This window comes from Miniopterus natalensis, chromosome 2, assembly GCF_054644295.1.
Source record: "Miniopterus natalensis isolate mMinNat1 chromosome 2, mMinNat1.hap1, whole genome shotgun sequence".
NCBI classification, from domain to species: Eukaryota; Metazoa; Chordata; class Mammalia; order Chiroptera; family Miniopteridae; genus Miniopterus; species Miniopterus natalensis.
This window is the reverse complement of record NC_142082.1, coordinates 184,584,537-184,601,634: the sequence shown is the minus strand read 5'-3', so window position 1 is coordinate 184,601,634 and position 17,098 is coordinate 184,584,537. Positions and strand designations below refer to the sequence as shown.

At 62.1% G+C, this 17,098-nt stretch overlaps 1 protein-coding gene across 1 annotated transcript in view; it reads left to right on the top strand.

The window, feature by feature from the left end:
* The window catches only part of PHF21B (PHD finger protein 21B), a 50,061-nt gene that overhangs the window by 18,375 nt on the left and 14,588 nt on the right, over positions 1–17,098 (top strand). The window contains exon 3 of the mRNA XM_087814022.1: positions 15,104–15,196. Within this exon, the coding sequence (XP_087670148.1) occupies positions 15,104–15,196 (93 nt within the window). The remainder of the gene's footprint in view (positions 1–15,103; positions 15,197–17,098) is intronic.

Sequence of the window (17,098 nt, the reverse complement as noted above, 5' to 3'; positions counted from 1 at the left end):
TGGGCTAGCCTTGGGGAGCCGGGCCTTCCAGGCTGCCCTGAGGTGGCACTGTTGGTGACAGCAGCCGTGGAGTCCTTTGTCCCTACTCCTCTCTCTACAGGTCGTCATCACAGCTCAGCGCCTCCCGGCCGGCGCTCTGTCCCAGGCTCAGCCGGACGCCCTCGGCTACATTTGCTGGCCCGTGGGGGGTGCCTGGTAGCACTACGAGGTGCTGGTGGGTGTGGGGTAGGTGTCGGGCAGGTCTTCCTAGAAGAGGGGAAGAATAGTTGGTCAGCATGTGAGAAGGTGCCCAGCCCGACCTGTGGCCCATCAGCGCCCGTGGATACGCCGACGGCGCCCAGGGCTGGTGAGCACAGGACCGGCCGGGCCTCTTACCAGGCGCCCGTGGGCTGGGAGCTGGAGTACTCAGAGACCACCTGGGGTCATCTGATGGAGCTGTGACAAGAAACCCGACTTCCAGGTGGGTATCTCCCCTAGAAAAGCTCCCACACAGGGGGGCCAGGAGGCCTGCGCATTCCCAGCAGCCAAACCAAACAGGTGGACGCGGCGAGGGCCGAGGCACCACCGCGGGGAGTGGGAAGCAGGGCCGCGCCGTGGACGGGCCGCAATGACCCTGAGCAACCTGCGGCTGAGTCCAAAGAGGAAGCTGCAGAAGACTCTGGTAGCCTTGCATGTATGTGAAGCTGAAATACACGCAAAACAAAACAAGGTGTTTCTGATAAACATGCTTGGTAAACTGCACAGAAAAGTCACGGGTGGTGTACAGAGTTGCAGTTACCTGCAGGGGAGGGGAGCGCTCAGGTGCTTCAAGTCCATGCAGATTTCCTGTTAAGCCGGGTGCCGTGTGCACAGATGACTTGCGATTCTTTAAATGTTACACGTGTGGTCATTCCTAGGGGCGTCCGTGCTTAGGACCCGCGAGCGATTTTAAACAGGACCCGTGTCCCGCCTCAAACCCACAGTGAGATTCTAGGCTTCAGGGCAGGGGGACAGGGGTCAGGGGTCAGGGGTCAGGGCTGTCCTCAGCCATAGGTTAGGGGGACAGGGGTCAGGGGTCAGGGCTGTCCTCAGCCATACGACCTCCAGGCACATGGCACCTCTGGCCGCCCAGAAGAAAAACATTGTGTAATTTTCCAAACCAGAATGGACCGGCCCAAAGCGCCCGAGCCATGGAAATTGGGAGGCGTGAGTCCTAAGCTTGCTTTACTTGTTTTCTAAAGCAGCGTTCTGTTTGCGCCGAGATAGGTGCTGGAAATGAAGGAAAGCAGATGAGCGCCTCCTCCTGGGCGCGGCGGGAGGCCGGCCGGCCCTCGGCTCAGCACCGCAGCAGCGCCCCTCGGCCTCGCCCTGCGGGCACTCTGCCTCGCCAGCGGGCAGCTTGGCGGAGGGCGGCCCCGGAGCCCGGGGGCCGGGGCTGGAATCCTGCCTCTTGCATGTCTTAGCTGTGCGGCTCTGGGCAAGTCTCCTGCGGTCCTGGAGCCGCTGTCCCTTCTTGGAAGTGTTCCTCGGAGGGGGGGACGAGGTGGGGAGCTGCTGGATGGTGCCCAGGGTGCGCTTGGTGCTCCGGGAGTGGCCGTCCGGTCAGATTACCCTCTGTGCTGTTGTGGGCTCCTTTACACCAGTGGGTCTGGCACTGGTGTCTCTGTCAAGTGTCCAGTTCTCTGAAAGGGTGGTCAAGGGGGCAGGGTGAGCAGGGCAGGAGGCACCCGATCAGTCCTGCTTGTTGGAGCTGCGTGGTCAGGTGGCTGGCATGGGGTGGGTCACCCGCGGGACAGACGCCCCACCGTGGCTCAGCGAGGCACCTGCCTCTCCACCACCTGCACGCACCCCGAGGTGACCAGAGGAGGAGCCAGGTCAGGCAGGAGCCCGCCAGGGACTTGGACGCTTGGCCCTCAGTCCCTGGAGAGAGAGGTGTCTTGATGTACTTTGGGGGTGTGTGTGGAGAAATGATGGCAATGGCTTCTTGGAAGTTCTCTCTCTTTCCTCAGTGAAATAAGCAAGGCCCTCAGCTGAGCATGAGGCCGGGGGCGCCCTGGAGGCGGTGGAAGGTGGGGGTCATCGGTCAGGAGGGCCACCAGGCTGAGACCAGCTTTAAATCCTGGGGCATCTGCTTCTAGTCACAGTGACACCCATTGGTTGAATCATATTTCTTTCTGATTTGTTCAACGCCTGGGCACTGAGCAGTATTATACGATCAAAACTTTCAGTAACGCGGAGAAGGCTATACCGTTAATTAAAACGAATTGGCTGCCACCTATGTCTCTGTCTCCCGCTCCGGTCCTATTAAACCTAAGTCACAGTCACTCGGCAGCTCCGGTTTGAACTGGAAACCAGCGTGGGCGGGAGGGTGCCCGCTGATTGAAGGGCCGCCTCTCTTTCTCCTCTGCGTCTGGCTCGTTCGGACGTGCACCGTTCAACGTGCGGTCACCTCTGTGAGCGCTGGTGACAGGGCCCGGGGGTGACCCGCTCGGTGTAAGTTGTGCAGATGCAGGACTTGGTGCTGTGTAGCGGTAGATCATGTGACTGGGTGGGTTGTGTACGTGAAAATGTAAGCGTGGGCCCAGCCGGCGTGGCTCAGTGGTTGAGCGTCAACCCGTGAACCAGGAGGTCACGGTTCGATTCCCGGTCAGGGCACAGGCCTGAGCTGCAGGCTCCTCGATCCCCAGCTGGGGGCGAGCAGGAGGCAGCCGATCGATGTTTCTAATCATTGATGTCTCTCTCTCCCTCTCCCCCTCCCTTCCTCTCTCTCTAAAAATCAATAAAAACATTTAAAAAACTGCAAGCGTGGGTCACATCAGGGCTCGTGGGTGCAGACCCGTGTCCTTACACGCGCGTGTGCTCACAGCATCGCACACCAACACTTCAGGGCCAAGAACGGAACTGATGTTTTACGCCTGTCTGTCCACGCACCTCCCGCGACCCCAGCCCGCTGCTTTAGTGCTTCTGAGCAAGGAGGAGGGGTCAGCCTCCCCCAGGGTCCAGGGACACAAGCCCCAGCCCCCGTCCTCCAGACTTGGATGGCTCATCACTGCCCAAAACATGCATGGGGTTTTGTTTCTGCGTTTAATGCTATCTTTGCCTTTCTTGCCTCCTCCTGGCTTATTCCTGCTAATCCTTTCAGAACTGACCTGGCACCTCCTCCTCTGAGAAGCCTCTCCTGATTTTGCAGCCCGAGGCTAGGCCTTCCTCAGCTGGTTGCACAGCTCGGGGAGCAGGAGCCATGCAGCCCCCTCCCGCGGTGCCCCCGCCCCGGACAGGTGCCTGACATGTTGTATTTCACATTGGTACTTGCCCCCTTCCCTGGGTCACGCACGAGAGGCTTCTCCTCCAGCCCCCCCGTGAGAACCTGATGGGCTCCTGGGGCGCCCCGGGGCGTCTAACTCAAGCTAGTCCACGCTCAGTCTCGAGCGACGCGCTGAAAGCACCGCTGCGCGTTCCTGCCAGTGCCGGTTCCAGCGGCTGCTGCTCTTGGAGCCGTGATTCTCTGCGGCCACGTGTCTGGCTCCCCGGGTGGCCTCCTCCCTGCCCTCCCGGGGCCTGTGCCGGGCCGAGTTGCCTGCGTGAGGAGCCCCCATCCGAGGGGCACGCACGTAGCTCTGGTGCCCGCTGCTGTGGGGAGGCCCCGGGAAAAGGTCAGCCCCCGAGCCCGCGCCCTGAAGTGCTCCGGTGTTTGCTGACTGAGGGAGGGTCTGCCCCGGGCGCACCCTGAGCCACCCACCATGGTGGCGTTTGGGCTCCACCGTGTGTGGGCCACAAGAGCCACGGCCACGTCCTCTGTCCACTTGGGAAGTCGTCCCGGCCAGGACTACGTTCCAGGCTCCTTTGGGTTTTTTGTTTCTTCAACAAAATGATGAAAATGCACAATAGGCCCAAAATGCCCAAACCTGAGACTCAGGATGCATTTTTCCAGAGTAAAAAAAAAAAAAATGACAAGTTCCCCAAAATCACCTTTCACAGTTTCTTGAGCAACATCAAAGCCCTAGGTCTGGAAAAACCCGTCGCATCCCGGCTGCAGAAGCTGATGAAGACGGGGAAACATTTGCATTTCAAAGCCCGGCCTTTCTCTCTCAGGACTGTTTTCTGCTGTGAGGGCTCCCCCAAGACCCAGCCGTGGCATCCATTAGGGATGCGCATGAATCAACACACGTGGCGTCTTTGCTCATTGACAGCGGTCAGTGCCCACGGCGTGGGCGGCCCACGGGGAGCCACGTGACCTCCTGCTCTCCCCAGCCCGTGAACCTGGGACTCCAGTGCCAGCAACTCTGAGCCTGTGTCCACGTGGCAGGACTTAGGGCACTTGCTGCCGCCTGGCAGCACTGGGCCAGGGGGGTAGCAGGTGTATGAGGTGGGACACGCCCTTAGGGGGCTCTCTGCCCAGGGGGGAGACGGGTTATGGTATCCAGGCCCTGAGCATCTTGTGGTGCCAGAAACAAACTAACGGACATCACAGCCACGGGGCGATGTCGAAAGGACACAGGAGCCAACTCAGAGCTCCCTGTGGCCACCTCGGGGACAGTCTGAACAACATGTACTACTGGTTCTGACCCAAGTATAAAGCAAATGTCAATTAGTCTACACAGACATAAATACACGATTAAATAAATAAGGGAGAGGAGACAAGTCTCCCACAAAGAAGAATTCCAAATAAATGACATAGGTCCTCTGCCCGCCAGGAGGGAGGCGTGACCCCAGCCCTTAGACGTGTGAGTTGCACATCGGTGACTTCCTGTCAAAGAGACAGTGTGGACGGGGTGCCTGTGTGGACGGGCAAGAGGAACTTCATGGTGGAGGAGTCTGGCTGGCACCTCAGCCTGGGTCGGTCCCGCTGTGGCGAGATGAGAAGGCGTTTCCCCCTGTGGTCCTCCCCAAACCCATGACCCCCCATCACGGGTGAACATCAGGCAAATCCTAGCTGAAGGACAGTCTGCAGGATTCCTGCCCAGTCCTCATGGGAACCCTGAGGAATTCGCAGTTCAGAGGAGCTGGGACACGAGCACTAAAGGTCGTGAGAGCCCTGGGAGGGGTCCTGGGCCAGCAGAAGGACGTGAGGTCCGGCCGCAGGGACCGAGGACAAAGTGGGCTCCGGTCGACAGGAGCGTATCCCTGTTGCTGCCAGGCTGAGACCAGGGTGGGTGGATGGGATGGTCACAGCGGGGAGCTGGGCGCAGGCCACGTGGGGACTCTGTCCTGGCTTTGCAGCTTCTCCTAAACCTGAAACTATTCTAAAATTAAGTTTTAAAGAGTATTCAGGAGCTAGCTAGCGATTTTGCTTTTTGTGTGTGGCCCAAGCAGGAGGCGTGTGGATGGCACCCCCCCCCCCCCCCGCCGCAGGGGACACTCCCACTTCAGCGGACTCAGTGACCAGTAAAAGTTTCCAGCTCCCACCGTGCGGACAGGGCTGGGCCAGGAATCCCGTTTCCTTGCGCGCGTGGAGACGTGGTCGCCTTGGATTCTGTGCCCTCGGTGCGCACAGGGGAGTGTGCTGGGCGCGGGGGCCCTGGCGCCCGGTGTGGACCGCGAAGGCCGTCCTGGCATCTTGTCACGGCACTAACCCGAAAGTGGGCGACACTCTAGGCCACCTGTCCCTGAGACCTGGGGTGAGCCCCTGCACCCCAGAGCACCCAGTTTTCTCACCTGCAAGGTGGACGTGATCATTTCTGCTTCCGGGGCTGCCAGGAGGACCAGGTGAGAATGGATGAGCCAACACTGTAAACCACGGACGCTGCACAGCTCCAAGGGACCTCTATTCGTGTTACCATCGTGGTCATCTCCGTGCTTGGAAGGAAAATCCCTGCCGTGTGCAGGTTGTGCCCGGTGCTAGGGAGTGATCTGGGGATGCCTGCGTCCTCTGGCCACATCAGGAGTAGGGCATGTCTCTGTCTCCCAGCCTCCGCCCCCAGGGCTGTTCCGGGAGGAACTGAGAGGAGGGCTCCATCTATTCGTGTGTCCGTCCGATGTCCAGTGTCCCCTGCGCACAAGACCCCGGGCCACATGTTACCCAGCTTGTGTTAGGGTTCTCCAGAGAGACAAACCCGACAGGAAGCAGATTTGCACACACACAGGGACACATGCACACACATGCACACGCTGGTACATACAAGAGTTACCTGAGAACCCGACTCCTGCAGCGACGGGGCTGGGAGGTCCCCAGCCCGGCGGCCAGCAAGCTGGAGGCGCGGGAGAGCAGATGTCAGCGCCGCCGGAGGCCGGCAGGCGCCAGGGCTGCAAGGGCCCGTGTTTCACCGAGTCCGGAGGCCGGACGAGACGGATGCCCAGCTCAGGCTGCCAGGCAGGGGGAGGCCCCCCTTCCTTGGACGTTTAAGTTCTGGTCAGGCCTCCAGTGGAGTGGACGGGGCCGGCCGCCCTGGGGAGGGCCGCCCACCGGACCCGTGTACCGACTGGGATGTTACTCTCATCGCTAAAAAGTAGGGGCCCTGGAAATTGAACACAGATGGTGGAACTCAATAGAGGGAGGGCTCGGAGATCTCTCAGAAAGGAAAGTGACACGTGGGAGGGAGCACGTGGATAGGGGAAATTAAGGGCATTGGAGGGTTTCCACCTGACGGCCAGAGTTCAGGTGAAACGGGGAGATGGGCAGATCGAGACCAGAAACAGGAGCCTTCTCGTAATCACAGGGCCGTGTGAACTGGCCTTCGCGCTCCCATAAGGGGGAGAGACAGCTTTTCAGAGACAGTGAAGACTCACACGGGACAGTCTGGTTCCTGACTCCCGAGAGGGCTCGACAGGGGCTGCCTGGCCACGTTTTCTACGTGGCAGTTGGACACTGGTCCCTTTGCGGATGGTCAGGGGCCGGGCCAGGCAGTGGCTGTGGGCCAGCGGAAGCACCCTTGGTGCTGGGCTCTCGGGTTGGGGGCAGGCCAGGGAGGCGGTGAGCTCAGAGGGGAGGGGGGCCGAGCTCAGCCGTGACTATGGGACCCCCAGCGGGGGGGTAGGGCACAGCGGCCACTTGGTCCAGCTCCCACTGGTGGAAAGAGGGTGTGGATGACACTCTTGATTGATCGAAAGCACCGCAGTGCCGCTCAGCAGAGCCCTCCCTCCAGTCCCAGCTCCGGGGAGGCCGGGGGAGGGAGGCGAGAGGATCAGGAGGGAAGACCCACCGCTTGGCAGGACCACCCAGCTCTCGCTTCCTCCTGCCCATTTCCAGAGACGGGCAAGTAGGTTCTGAAAGTGGGCACCACCGCCCCAGGCGGGCCAGCGGCAGCCCTGGGGTCCAGCCTGCCTTGGGCCGCTGTCCTCTCCAAGCATCTCCAGGAGGTCCCCTGGGTCTCCCCCCCAGAGAAGCCCCAGTATCTCTGCCGTTAAGCAGTGGCGTCGCGAGGGCTGAATTGCCACCTGCAATGAGTAAATTAAATAATGACGATTTCATTGACTGTTAGATTTAATTTGGAGCCATTGCTGGGCTGTAACGGGGCTGCAGATGACTTACTCTCAAGTCCCGGCTGTCATCCCGTTAGGAGTGAGCGATGGGGAAAAGATGCACTCGGCAGGGTGGGAAGTCCTGACGCCCCGGGTCAGGCCCGCGCCCCGTAAATTTGGTGACAGCCCTCTTTGTCACCCCTTCTCAGCCCCTCCCCCAGGTGCCGCTGAGGACCTCGCCTCTCTTCCCAGGGGAGCCTGGATCTCAGCCTCTCTCTAGGCCCGGGGCGTGGGGGGGGGCACTTTGCCCCCTGCAGTGCCCACCTGCTCGGGGCAGCCCTGCTGCGTCATCGGGCCTGGGGGCGGGGAAGCCCTGTGGGTAATCAGTGAGGCCCGTATGCGTTTCATGTGTGTAAACCGGCCGGATTGGCCCCATTGCTTCACTCGGCGCCACCCAGAAATCCTGACCCTGTTCCGGGTCCCCCATCCCCTCCTGCGGACGGCACCTTGCTTTTCAGGCCTGATTGACATCCTGGGGATACCGACTCCAGCCCTGAGCAGCGGGACAGCCGTGTGGCTGCCGACGGTTGGGGATGGGGAACCCGTGTGGCGTCCCCGGTGGGCCTGGGTCTACACAGAGCAGCCGCCCCTCCCGAGCCCGCTTCCCCTTCTCCCCAGGATGGTTGGAGCTACGGCTCTTGCCTCCTTTCTTTTAATTTGTTAATCCGCACCCCAGGATATTTTTTTCCATTGCTTTTCAGAGAGAGAGAGAAACGTCGATGTGAGAGAGACACATCGATCGATCAGTTGCCTCGCGCACACCCTGACCGGGGCCGGGGATCGAGCCTGCATGAGGTACGTGCCCTTGGCCAGAATCGAACCCGGGACCCTTCAGTCTACGGGCCGACGCTCTAACCACTGAGCCAAACCAGCCAGGGCTTGCCTTCTTAATACGTGCTTTTTTTCTTTATATATAATTTACATACATTGACATTCACGGATCTTTGTGCTGGTTGATGAGCTTTGACAGTTGTATTATAGACCCAAGTAGCTTACGCCCCGTCCAGACGGAGGACCGTCCCATCACCCCGAAAGCTCCGAGCGCCCGCCGGGGCCCTGCGCTGAGCTCCCTCGCCTCGGGCGCTGTGCCGGGTCCGGGGCCTCAGCGGGTGGCCTCTGCCTCCCTGTTCAGCCGCATCGTGCTCCCGGGCTTCCTCCGCGCCGCTGGTGTGCCCCCGCTCACCTGTGCCCGCGGGCAGTGCCGTGGCGTGGACGCGCCTCAGTGGACGGACACGGGATGGTTTCCACCCTCTGCCCATCACGATGGAGCTGCTGTGGACGTTGGCGCCCAGGTCACTCTGAGGACAAGTGTTCATTTCTCATGTCCATACCTGGGAATGAAATTGCCTGGCTCATTCGGCACTGGGGTGGGGGGTTGCCCAGCCCTGGCCCTTCCCCTCCTGAGCTCGGTGTGGTTCCCCCACAGCCCTCACATCCTGGTCCCCAAAGTGCTGCCACCAAGTGTCATGGTCCCCTCTGCCCTGCTGGGGACAGGCCGGTGCAGGGACTCACCCCAGAGGAGGTGGTGTGTTTATCAAGTGCCTCCTTTGCGCCGGGCGCCGTGGAGGCTGGGACACAATGTGACTGTTCTCTCCAGCCCCCTGTAAGTCTGAGACGGCCAAGCTGACCCTGCAGGGGACACTGAGCTCCTCTGCGTGTGCTCCGTTCCTCCCCGTGACCCGGTCTCATCCCGCGGACAGGGCCCGGAGGAAGGGTGGGTGGGGTCGGGTGGTAGGAGGTCCGTCCACCAAAGCCTGAGGGCCAGGGCCCACCCTCGGGCCCCCTCCCACACCTCTCACCTGCCCCCTGCCTGGGGCAGGTCATTTCCCCTCCCCTCATTTTCCCCATCCTCACGTGGGTCCTGAAGTCACCCCCCAGAGCTGTGGAAATCACGCGGACACGGCCGTGCTCCACCGCGTCGGACACCCCTCCCCCTTCCGGCCCCCCGCCCCCCCCAATGGCCCAGCGGCGTCGGATCTCCGGGTTCACACCTGGCCGGGCAGACGGGGCGGGATCCCTGCCTTACCCTGTCTGCCCCGTAGGGCCTGGCGCAGTGTAGCTGCTCCACCAACAGTTGCTGAGTTTAATTGGTGCCAACAGGTTAAGAAAGTCGTGGGGATTTTGTCCTGTTTTCCTAACAGCTGTGGCTCAGGGGTCAAGCCAGGGGCCCCGGGTTTGCTGGAATGTTCTACCTTGCGGTCTGGGTGGTGCTGGCTTGGCCGTAGACATTTGTCACAGTCCATGGAGCTGTGCACTCGGCCCTGCACCCTTCCCTGTGACTGGATTGTGTCTCAGTTTTGCACCGTGGGGCCCCCTTTGGGCGGCCAGGACTCTGAGGGGACAGGCCGCCCCCTGGGGCCCCTGCCCGCACCCCAGGAGGCCTCTCCAACGTGAGGAGCGCGTCACGGCTGTTGGCGGGTTCCCGGGCGCCGTGCAGCTGTGCTTCCTCTAAATTAGATCCCGGGGCACCGAGGTGGCGGATGACAAGGCGAGGCCAGTGGGAGTGGAAATTAGATTTCCTGAGTGTCTGTTTATTTGACTGAGGCCCAGAGGTCAGTGGGGGGGAGGCTGGTAGAAACACTCCCATCCCTCGAGTTCCGTCCTCGCTGTGGTTGGTTTAGATTAGACGACGCCTGCCTAGCGGGGGGCCTCGGGGATCCCAGAGCCCAGGCTGTGGCTCCGGGGCCGCCTGCCAAGGAGCAGACACAAAGGCTCCCCGGTCTCGGATATTGGGGAGCACGAGGTGAGGGGGACAGGCGGTCTGTGGGGACCGGGGGTGGGGAAGGGCAGGCACCAACCATGCCATGTTTCCCTGTTGCCCCAGCCCCCAGGAGGCTGCCCTGGAGATAAGCCCTGTACCGGCCCGTCCTTCCAGGGACAGACCAGAGGGAGGCAAGCACCCCAGGGTCTTCCCTGTGGCCTGGGAGGCTCCAGCTCCAGCCCCTGGGTCCTCTGGGGGCACCCCACCTCCCCCATCCCTCTGCAAGGCTTTGAGGCTGTGTCCTCAGCTGCGTGGCCTCCTGAGGGGTCCCTCCCATGGTGGGGGGCAGCCTGCTCTCCGGCCTTCTAGCCAGGGGCTACCACCCAGGACCACGTCGTCCCCATGACTTTGGACGAGCCCTGCAGACAGAGCAGGCAGCAAGGCGGTGTCTCCCCCTTGGGGATCAGGGGTGCCCCGACGGCCCCCCAAGCCCAATTCTTTCAGACGTGACGTTTCTCAGTTGAGTCAATGTGATGTGGGGCTTTAGCTGGTCCCACGGACACCCCGCCACAGAACCAGCGTGGCTTCCGAGGCCACCATCTGTGCGGAAGTTTCCAGCACGGCCCACCCCCACCCCACACCTGTGGTCGCCAGACACGCGTGGCCCGGTTCTGCACACCCTCGAGGTCACAGCCCGATTCTTAGTCCATGATGCCATTTAGAGTGTGTGTTTCCTACTAAATAGCAGAAAATTACACCCTTTCAAGTTAATTAAGCCACTTGGCCACACTGGGCTGCTGAAAGGATGTGGTAAATGTCAGCTTGGAGGAGCCACTTGTGTCTTCTGGGGCTTTCTGATGAAGGACGGCCTCCCCGGCGCAGACCTCCGTGTGGTTAAGTGGCCGGGCAGTCCGCCTCGCCTCGCCTCGCCCTCGCGGTCAGGGTCACCGGGACCCAGCCAGGCTGGAGCCGCCTGTGCCCGGCATCGCTGCAGCGGCCTCGCAGCGTTTCCCCGAGGTTCGCTCTGGACGGGAGGGGCATGTGCAGCACCCCTGCCCGAGCTTCAGAGGATGACTTCCCTCGGGGGCTTGAAGAAGCCGGTTTGGGGAGAGGGCTCTGGTTTTAAAGTCTCCTGAGCGCACCCTGGGTGTGCACCCCTCTCCTCACGGCGGCCATGCACTGGGGACCGTCCCCAGGCCCCAGGAGAAAGCAGAACGCCTAGGGCCGGGGCTGGCAGGGGCGGGTGCCCGTGGGCATGAGGCACAGACAGTCCTGGGAGGGGAGACCTGAGCGGGGCCTCTGCACCGCCACGGGCTAGTCGGACACTCTGCCCCTGCGGGGAGACAGCCGCCCTCAACCCGTCACGTGGAGAGAGGTGAGGACCATCCCTGTCCCCGGCCTGCCCCGGAGAGCTCCTCCCTGGCCCACAGTCACCGTGCACAGGGTCTCAGGTCCCTCCGTCCCTCCTGCCTCCCTAGGGCAGCGCAGCCGTTAATCGGTTTTGCCTGTTTACGCCCCCGGCCACGCAGCCTGCGGTGCTAACTTTCCGTGAGTGGTGCCGGGTGGCGTGTGCACCCGTGGGTTTCGTGGGGACACGTCTTCATGCTCGTGTGGCACGTGTGTGCGGTGGCCCATTGCCTCTGGCGTCTGGGGGCTTTTCCATCATGGGAACAACCCCGATGGACACTCGGGATGCTGTTTCCCCCCTGTGGCACTGTTGCGGGTCTGTGTCCCTACGCACGTGGGCGTGGGTGGCCCCGATATGCCCAGAAGGGGCGCCACAGGGGGCTGCTCACCCTCGCGTGCCAGCTGTGTCGCTCTCCTGGGCCCGTCCCTCCCTCGACTGTGACCACGCTCGGTCCCTGAGGTATCTGCGGGAGCAGCTCTGCCGGCGCCTCTGCCCTCCCCGCCGGCCCTGGGAGCAGGGAAAGGAGGTGAGGCCAGGGACGCTTGGCGTGGCCCAGGCCAGCGAGGATGAAAGCTGAGGGCAGGCTGGTCGGCGTCGCTCTGGGTACGTGCCGGTCACGGCTGGGGACACGGACGTGGGCTGGGAGGAGCAGGGGCTTCCGGGGCAGCAGACACGTGTGCGCGTCCGTGGGTTGTCACACGCATCCCACACACCCCTGGCAGGCCTGTATGGACAGGCGTGGGGTCAGTGGGAGTGGGCGTGGGGTCCGTGGGAGTGGGCGTGGGGTCCGTGGGAGTGAGCGTGGGGTCCATGGGAGTGGGCGTGGGGTCGGTGGGAGTGGGCGTGGGGTCCGTGGGAGTGGGCGTGGGGTCCGTGGGAGTGAGTGTGGGGTCCGTGGGAGTGAGCGTGGGGTCCGTGGGAGTGGGCGTGGGGTCAGTGGGAGTGGGCGTGGGGTCAGTGGGAGTGGGCATGGGTCCGTGGGAGTGGGCGTGGGGTCAGTGGGAGTGGGCGTGGGGTCAGTGGGAGTGGGCATGGGTCCGTGTGAGTGGGCGTGGGGTCGGTGGGAGTGGGCGTGGGGTCCGTGGGAGTGGGCGTGGGGTCGGGGGAGGCAGGAGTGGGGTCCGTGGGAGTGGGCGTGGGGTCGGGGGAGGCAGGAGTGGGGTCCGTGGGAGTGGGCGTGGGGTCGGTGGGAGTGGGCGTGGGGTCGGTGGGAGTGGGCGTGGGGTCAGGGGAGGCGGGAGTGGGGCCCGAGCTGGCGGGACAGCCCCCCGGCAGGAGCGGCCCGCAGCACGTGGAGCTGCCTGTCACTCCGGGCAGAGAGGAAGGCGGGGGCGGGTGTCGTCTGTGAATACTAAGCTGGCTTCACCTGCCAGTGAAAGTGATGTGTACGTTATATTAATATTTATTGGCATCGACGGAGGTGGAAGCTTAGGTGTCACCTTCGCCCCGCACCCCAGGGATTCCGTTACGATGCGAGGAAACTGCGGCTGGAGAAGCTGCTGGGCGCCGCCAGCGGGGCGCGGAGGCAAGGCCGCGGCTCCCGGGCTGTCCCACGTGGGTCCCCGAGGCCTGGGCAGCTGTCCCACCTCCCTCACCCAGCTGGTGGGGGCGCGGCCCTCCTGGGGTGCAGGCGGCAGGAGCCCCGCCCTGGTCAGCTCAGCAAACGCTCCCAGTCGGTGGGGGGGTGCGGTGCCCCCTTCCCCGCTGTCCTTGAAGCCACGCCCGGCGTGCAGGCCCCACAGGGAGCAGTCCAGGCCCCAGCTGCCCCGACCAGCCCCCGGTGTCCCCTGCTGGACACCAGCCTCCCAGACCAAGGTCACAGGGAATGTCCCGGATAAGGGCGTTCAGGACAAGGTCCCTGCCTCCTTCTGCAGCGGGTTGGGCTCCCGGGCCAGCCCCGGAGGTCAAGTGAGGAGAGGGATGGCCGTGCCCTTTAGAAATGTCATCTCCACGTGCAGTAGCCCCATCCTTCAGGGACCACTGCTCAGGGATGGAGCCTGAGCTTCGGCGTCAGCCTGTGGCCCGGCCCCCTCCCCCTGCACAGCCCGCACCCCTTTCTCCGCCTCCCCCGAGCTCCCTGAGTCCTGATCCCCTCCTCTGGCTGAGTCTCAGCCCAGGACTCACCTCGCGTCACTAGGAGGCCTGTGGGCACCTGGGCGGCGGGTGGTGCCAGGGAGGGGCTGGGGGCCGCCTCGGATGAAGCCAGGGGGCACATCTGCAGGGACATTTGGGGACTGAGCACAGCACCTGTCCCCTCTGCGCCTCCCACCTGCCTCAGTGTCTGAGGCCCCTCGGGCTGCCCCGGGGACTCCCCCATGCAGGGGGAATCTGAAGTTATCGTTGACTTTTATGGCCCCGTTTTTCCCTATTAAAGCGCCTCGGGCTGTAAATGCAGTCATAAGGAGCTCGTTTATCTTAACAAAAGTGAGGCTATAAACTAGCCGGTGCTCGTGAAACGACCTCCGTGATGGCTTCCGCTGCTGTCGATAAATTCCGACGCGGAGCAGAGGTCGGCCCCCGCCAGATAAAGTGTCCTCTCAGCTTGTTAATTAAAGGTCTATACGGGGAGCCTCAGAGCCGAGAGAAGGTAAGAGATGGAGGTCGGGGGCCCTGGCAGGAGAACGGACGGTGGGTGGGAGGTGACGGGCGTTCTGGGAGGAAACCCACCCTGCCGAGGGGGCGGCGGGGAGGCAGGGCCACTGCTCAGCCCCCTCATTTGTAGCAAATTTCCCTCAAAAGGTTTTGGGCTGTGACTCAGGAGATCGTCCCCCGTTTTCTGTGCTCTTCCCGCTGCCCGGGCACCGGGGCACCCACACCCTGTAAGATGCCCCTGAAGAGCTGCAGGCAGATATGTCAGGGCCTGTTTCCATTGGGGGCACCTACCAAGGGCTTATCTGCAGACCTGTTTCCACTGGGTGGATATTCCAGGTGTTCATCTGTGGGCCTGTTTCCACTGGGGGCTCATCTGTGGGCCTGTTTCCACTGGGGGCTCATCTGTGGGCCTGTTTCCACTGGGGGCTCATCTGTGGGCCTGTTTCCACTGGGCGGATATACCAGGTGTTCATATACCAGGACCGGTTGGTGGATGTTTGGGCTGTTTCTGGATATTTGAGACATTTACAAGTCTCTGGGTGGACACGTGCTTTCATTTCTCTTGGGTATAGTTTGGGAGTGGGATGGCTGGGCCTTACGGCAAATGACCTTGTTTGAACTGCTACAAAAACCCCCACAGACCGGGGGCCTCACACGACAGGCATTTACTTCTCGCAATGCCGGAGGCCGGGAGGTCCAAGGTCAAGGTGGACCAGCTGACTCAGTTCCTGGTGAGGGTCCCCTTCCTGGTTTGCAGGTGGAGGCTGCCTTAGCCCGTTTGAGCTGCTATAACAAAATCCCACAGACCGGGGGGCTCGTAAACCACAGAAATGTATTGCTCACAGTTCTGGAGGCTGAGTCCGCGGTCGGGGTGCGAGCACGGACGGGCGAGGGCCCTCTCCCCGGCTGCAGGCCGTGTGCGTCTCGGCCGCGTCCCGTCTCAGCTGCGCCCTCCTGTCTTCCAGGCTTTGGGATCCATCACTGCAGTGCCTGTCACGGGTCCTCAGGTCAGCTCCTTGCAGAGGTTGGCCGGGCAAGGAGCGGCAGTGCTACCTCAGGTAAGCAGCCCGAGGGTGGCCCTGGGGTGCGCCTGTCCGTCCGTCCCTGTGGTCTCTAACCCCAGCCCCTTGGCACTGAGGTTCAGTTGGGCGCTGAGCTGGGCGGGAGCCCCTTCCCTCGCCTGTCTCCTCCCATCCTGCAGAGGCGTTCGGACCAGCCCCAGTTATTCCCAGTGAGGAACTGGGAAATCAGTTTAGTGGGTAATGACCGGGATTTTTTTTAAATGGCATGAACTAGGCTGGACTAGAATAGAACAGAGACTGTCAAGATGCATCGTAGGGTTGCTTCTTGAATAACTCGTTTCTGGGCTGGGTCATAAAGTAACGAAGATTTTATTTTAATTGATTTTAGAGAGGGAGGAAGGGAGAGAGAGAGAGACAGAGACAGACAGAGAGGGAGAGAGAGAAACATCAGTGTGAGAGAGACACATTTATCGGTTGCCTCTGACCAGGGACCGAACCTGCAACCTGGGCATGTGCCCTGACCAGGAATCGAACCTACAACCTTTTGAGTGATGCTCAACCAACTGAGCCACACTGGCCAGGGCCATCATGAAGATGTTAAACTACGGGTCATGGTCAAAAGAGTGAGAAACTGGACAGGAGGACTCCTTTAGGGAGGCAGCAGACACGGGGCCAGGTGCCCTGGGTTCCTGGCCGGGCTCCGCGCTCTGGACACACATGTCACTTGGCCTCTCACCTTCCCGGGCTGGTCTCCTCTCCTGCAAAGGGGCTGACACAGGTGCCCTCTGGGTGCCACGAGAACTGAGCCATGTGGTGCGAAGCCTTTGTAGCCGTGCCTGGTACAGAGCCGACCCCTGCTGGTTACTGCCGGTCTCGGCTTTGCTGAGCCCTGTTGTGTCTACCACACCTTGGGTCTCCTGTCTTTGTGGAGCCTTCACCAGGTGGCCACCTGCGCTGAATCTGACAGGTTCCTGCTCCTGAAAGGAGGCGCAGAGTCCGGGGGCTGGACAGACAGGGAAACGGACGCTTTGAACCCCGGGGGACTGGGCTAAGTCAACAGGATACACAGGGGCAGTAGGAGCCCTGAGGAGGCCCATAGTCCACCTGGGGTTCAGGGAGGACTTCCTGGAGGAGGTGGCACTCAAAGCAGTCCTCCGTGGGTGGGAAGTCTTGGCAAACCCCAGGGAGCAAGCCCCCAAAAGGATCGTCGGGCACAAGGCTACAAGGATGAGAAATGGAGGCCGTGGGCAGTGGGGGGGCCAGAATCACAGTCCTCACAGCACTGGGAGGGGCGGTCAGAGCAGGCAGAGAGGCGGAGATGTCAACAGGGGCCTTTGGGGGCCTCACGTATCAGGCCACGGAGCTGGGTTTTGCCCGTCAGTGACCTGAGGGCAACAGGGAGCTGTGAAGGCTTTGGAGCAAGGGAGGGTTGGGTCGGTGCTTCTGATCAAGACTGGTGCTGCTTTCCTTGGAGTTCTCACTCCCACGTGCACCTCTCACTTGTCAAAGTCCGAGGCCCCACCCCGCTCTCCACCATAACATGGGTTCACACACACACGTGCGTGCACACACACACACACACACACACATACACACACACACACACACATGCAGGCCTGTGCTGTCTTCACAGTCACTCATCATTGGCCTCTGCGCCTCCCCCAACCTTCTTCCTCCCACCCACGCATTTGAGCAGAACCCTGAGCCCCTGGCTGAGCCAATATTCAAAGTCCGGCCCGTGTGGTCTGGGCCCGGCTCACCCGCCTTCAGATCCTGGTTCACCGTGTGAACCAGAGCACGTGGGCAAACCCCGTGACCAGGAGGAGCGGGCAGAGCTCGGAGCAGCCTCCCTTGACATGAACTGGAGATCACCGCTGGGCCCCTGGCTGCTGGTCCTCCTCAGAGACGGAACCGCCGTCCCAGAGCCGTCGCTGCGTC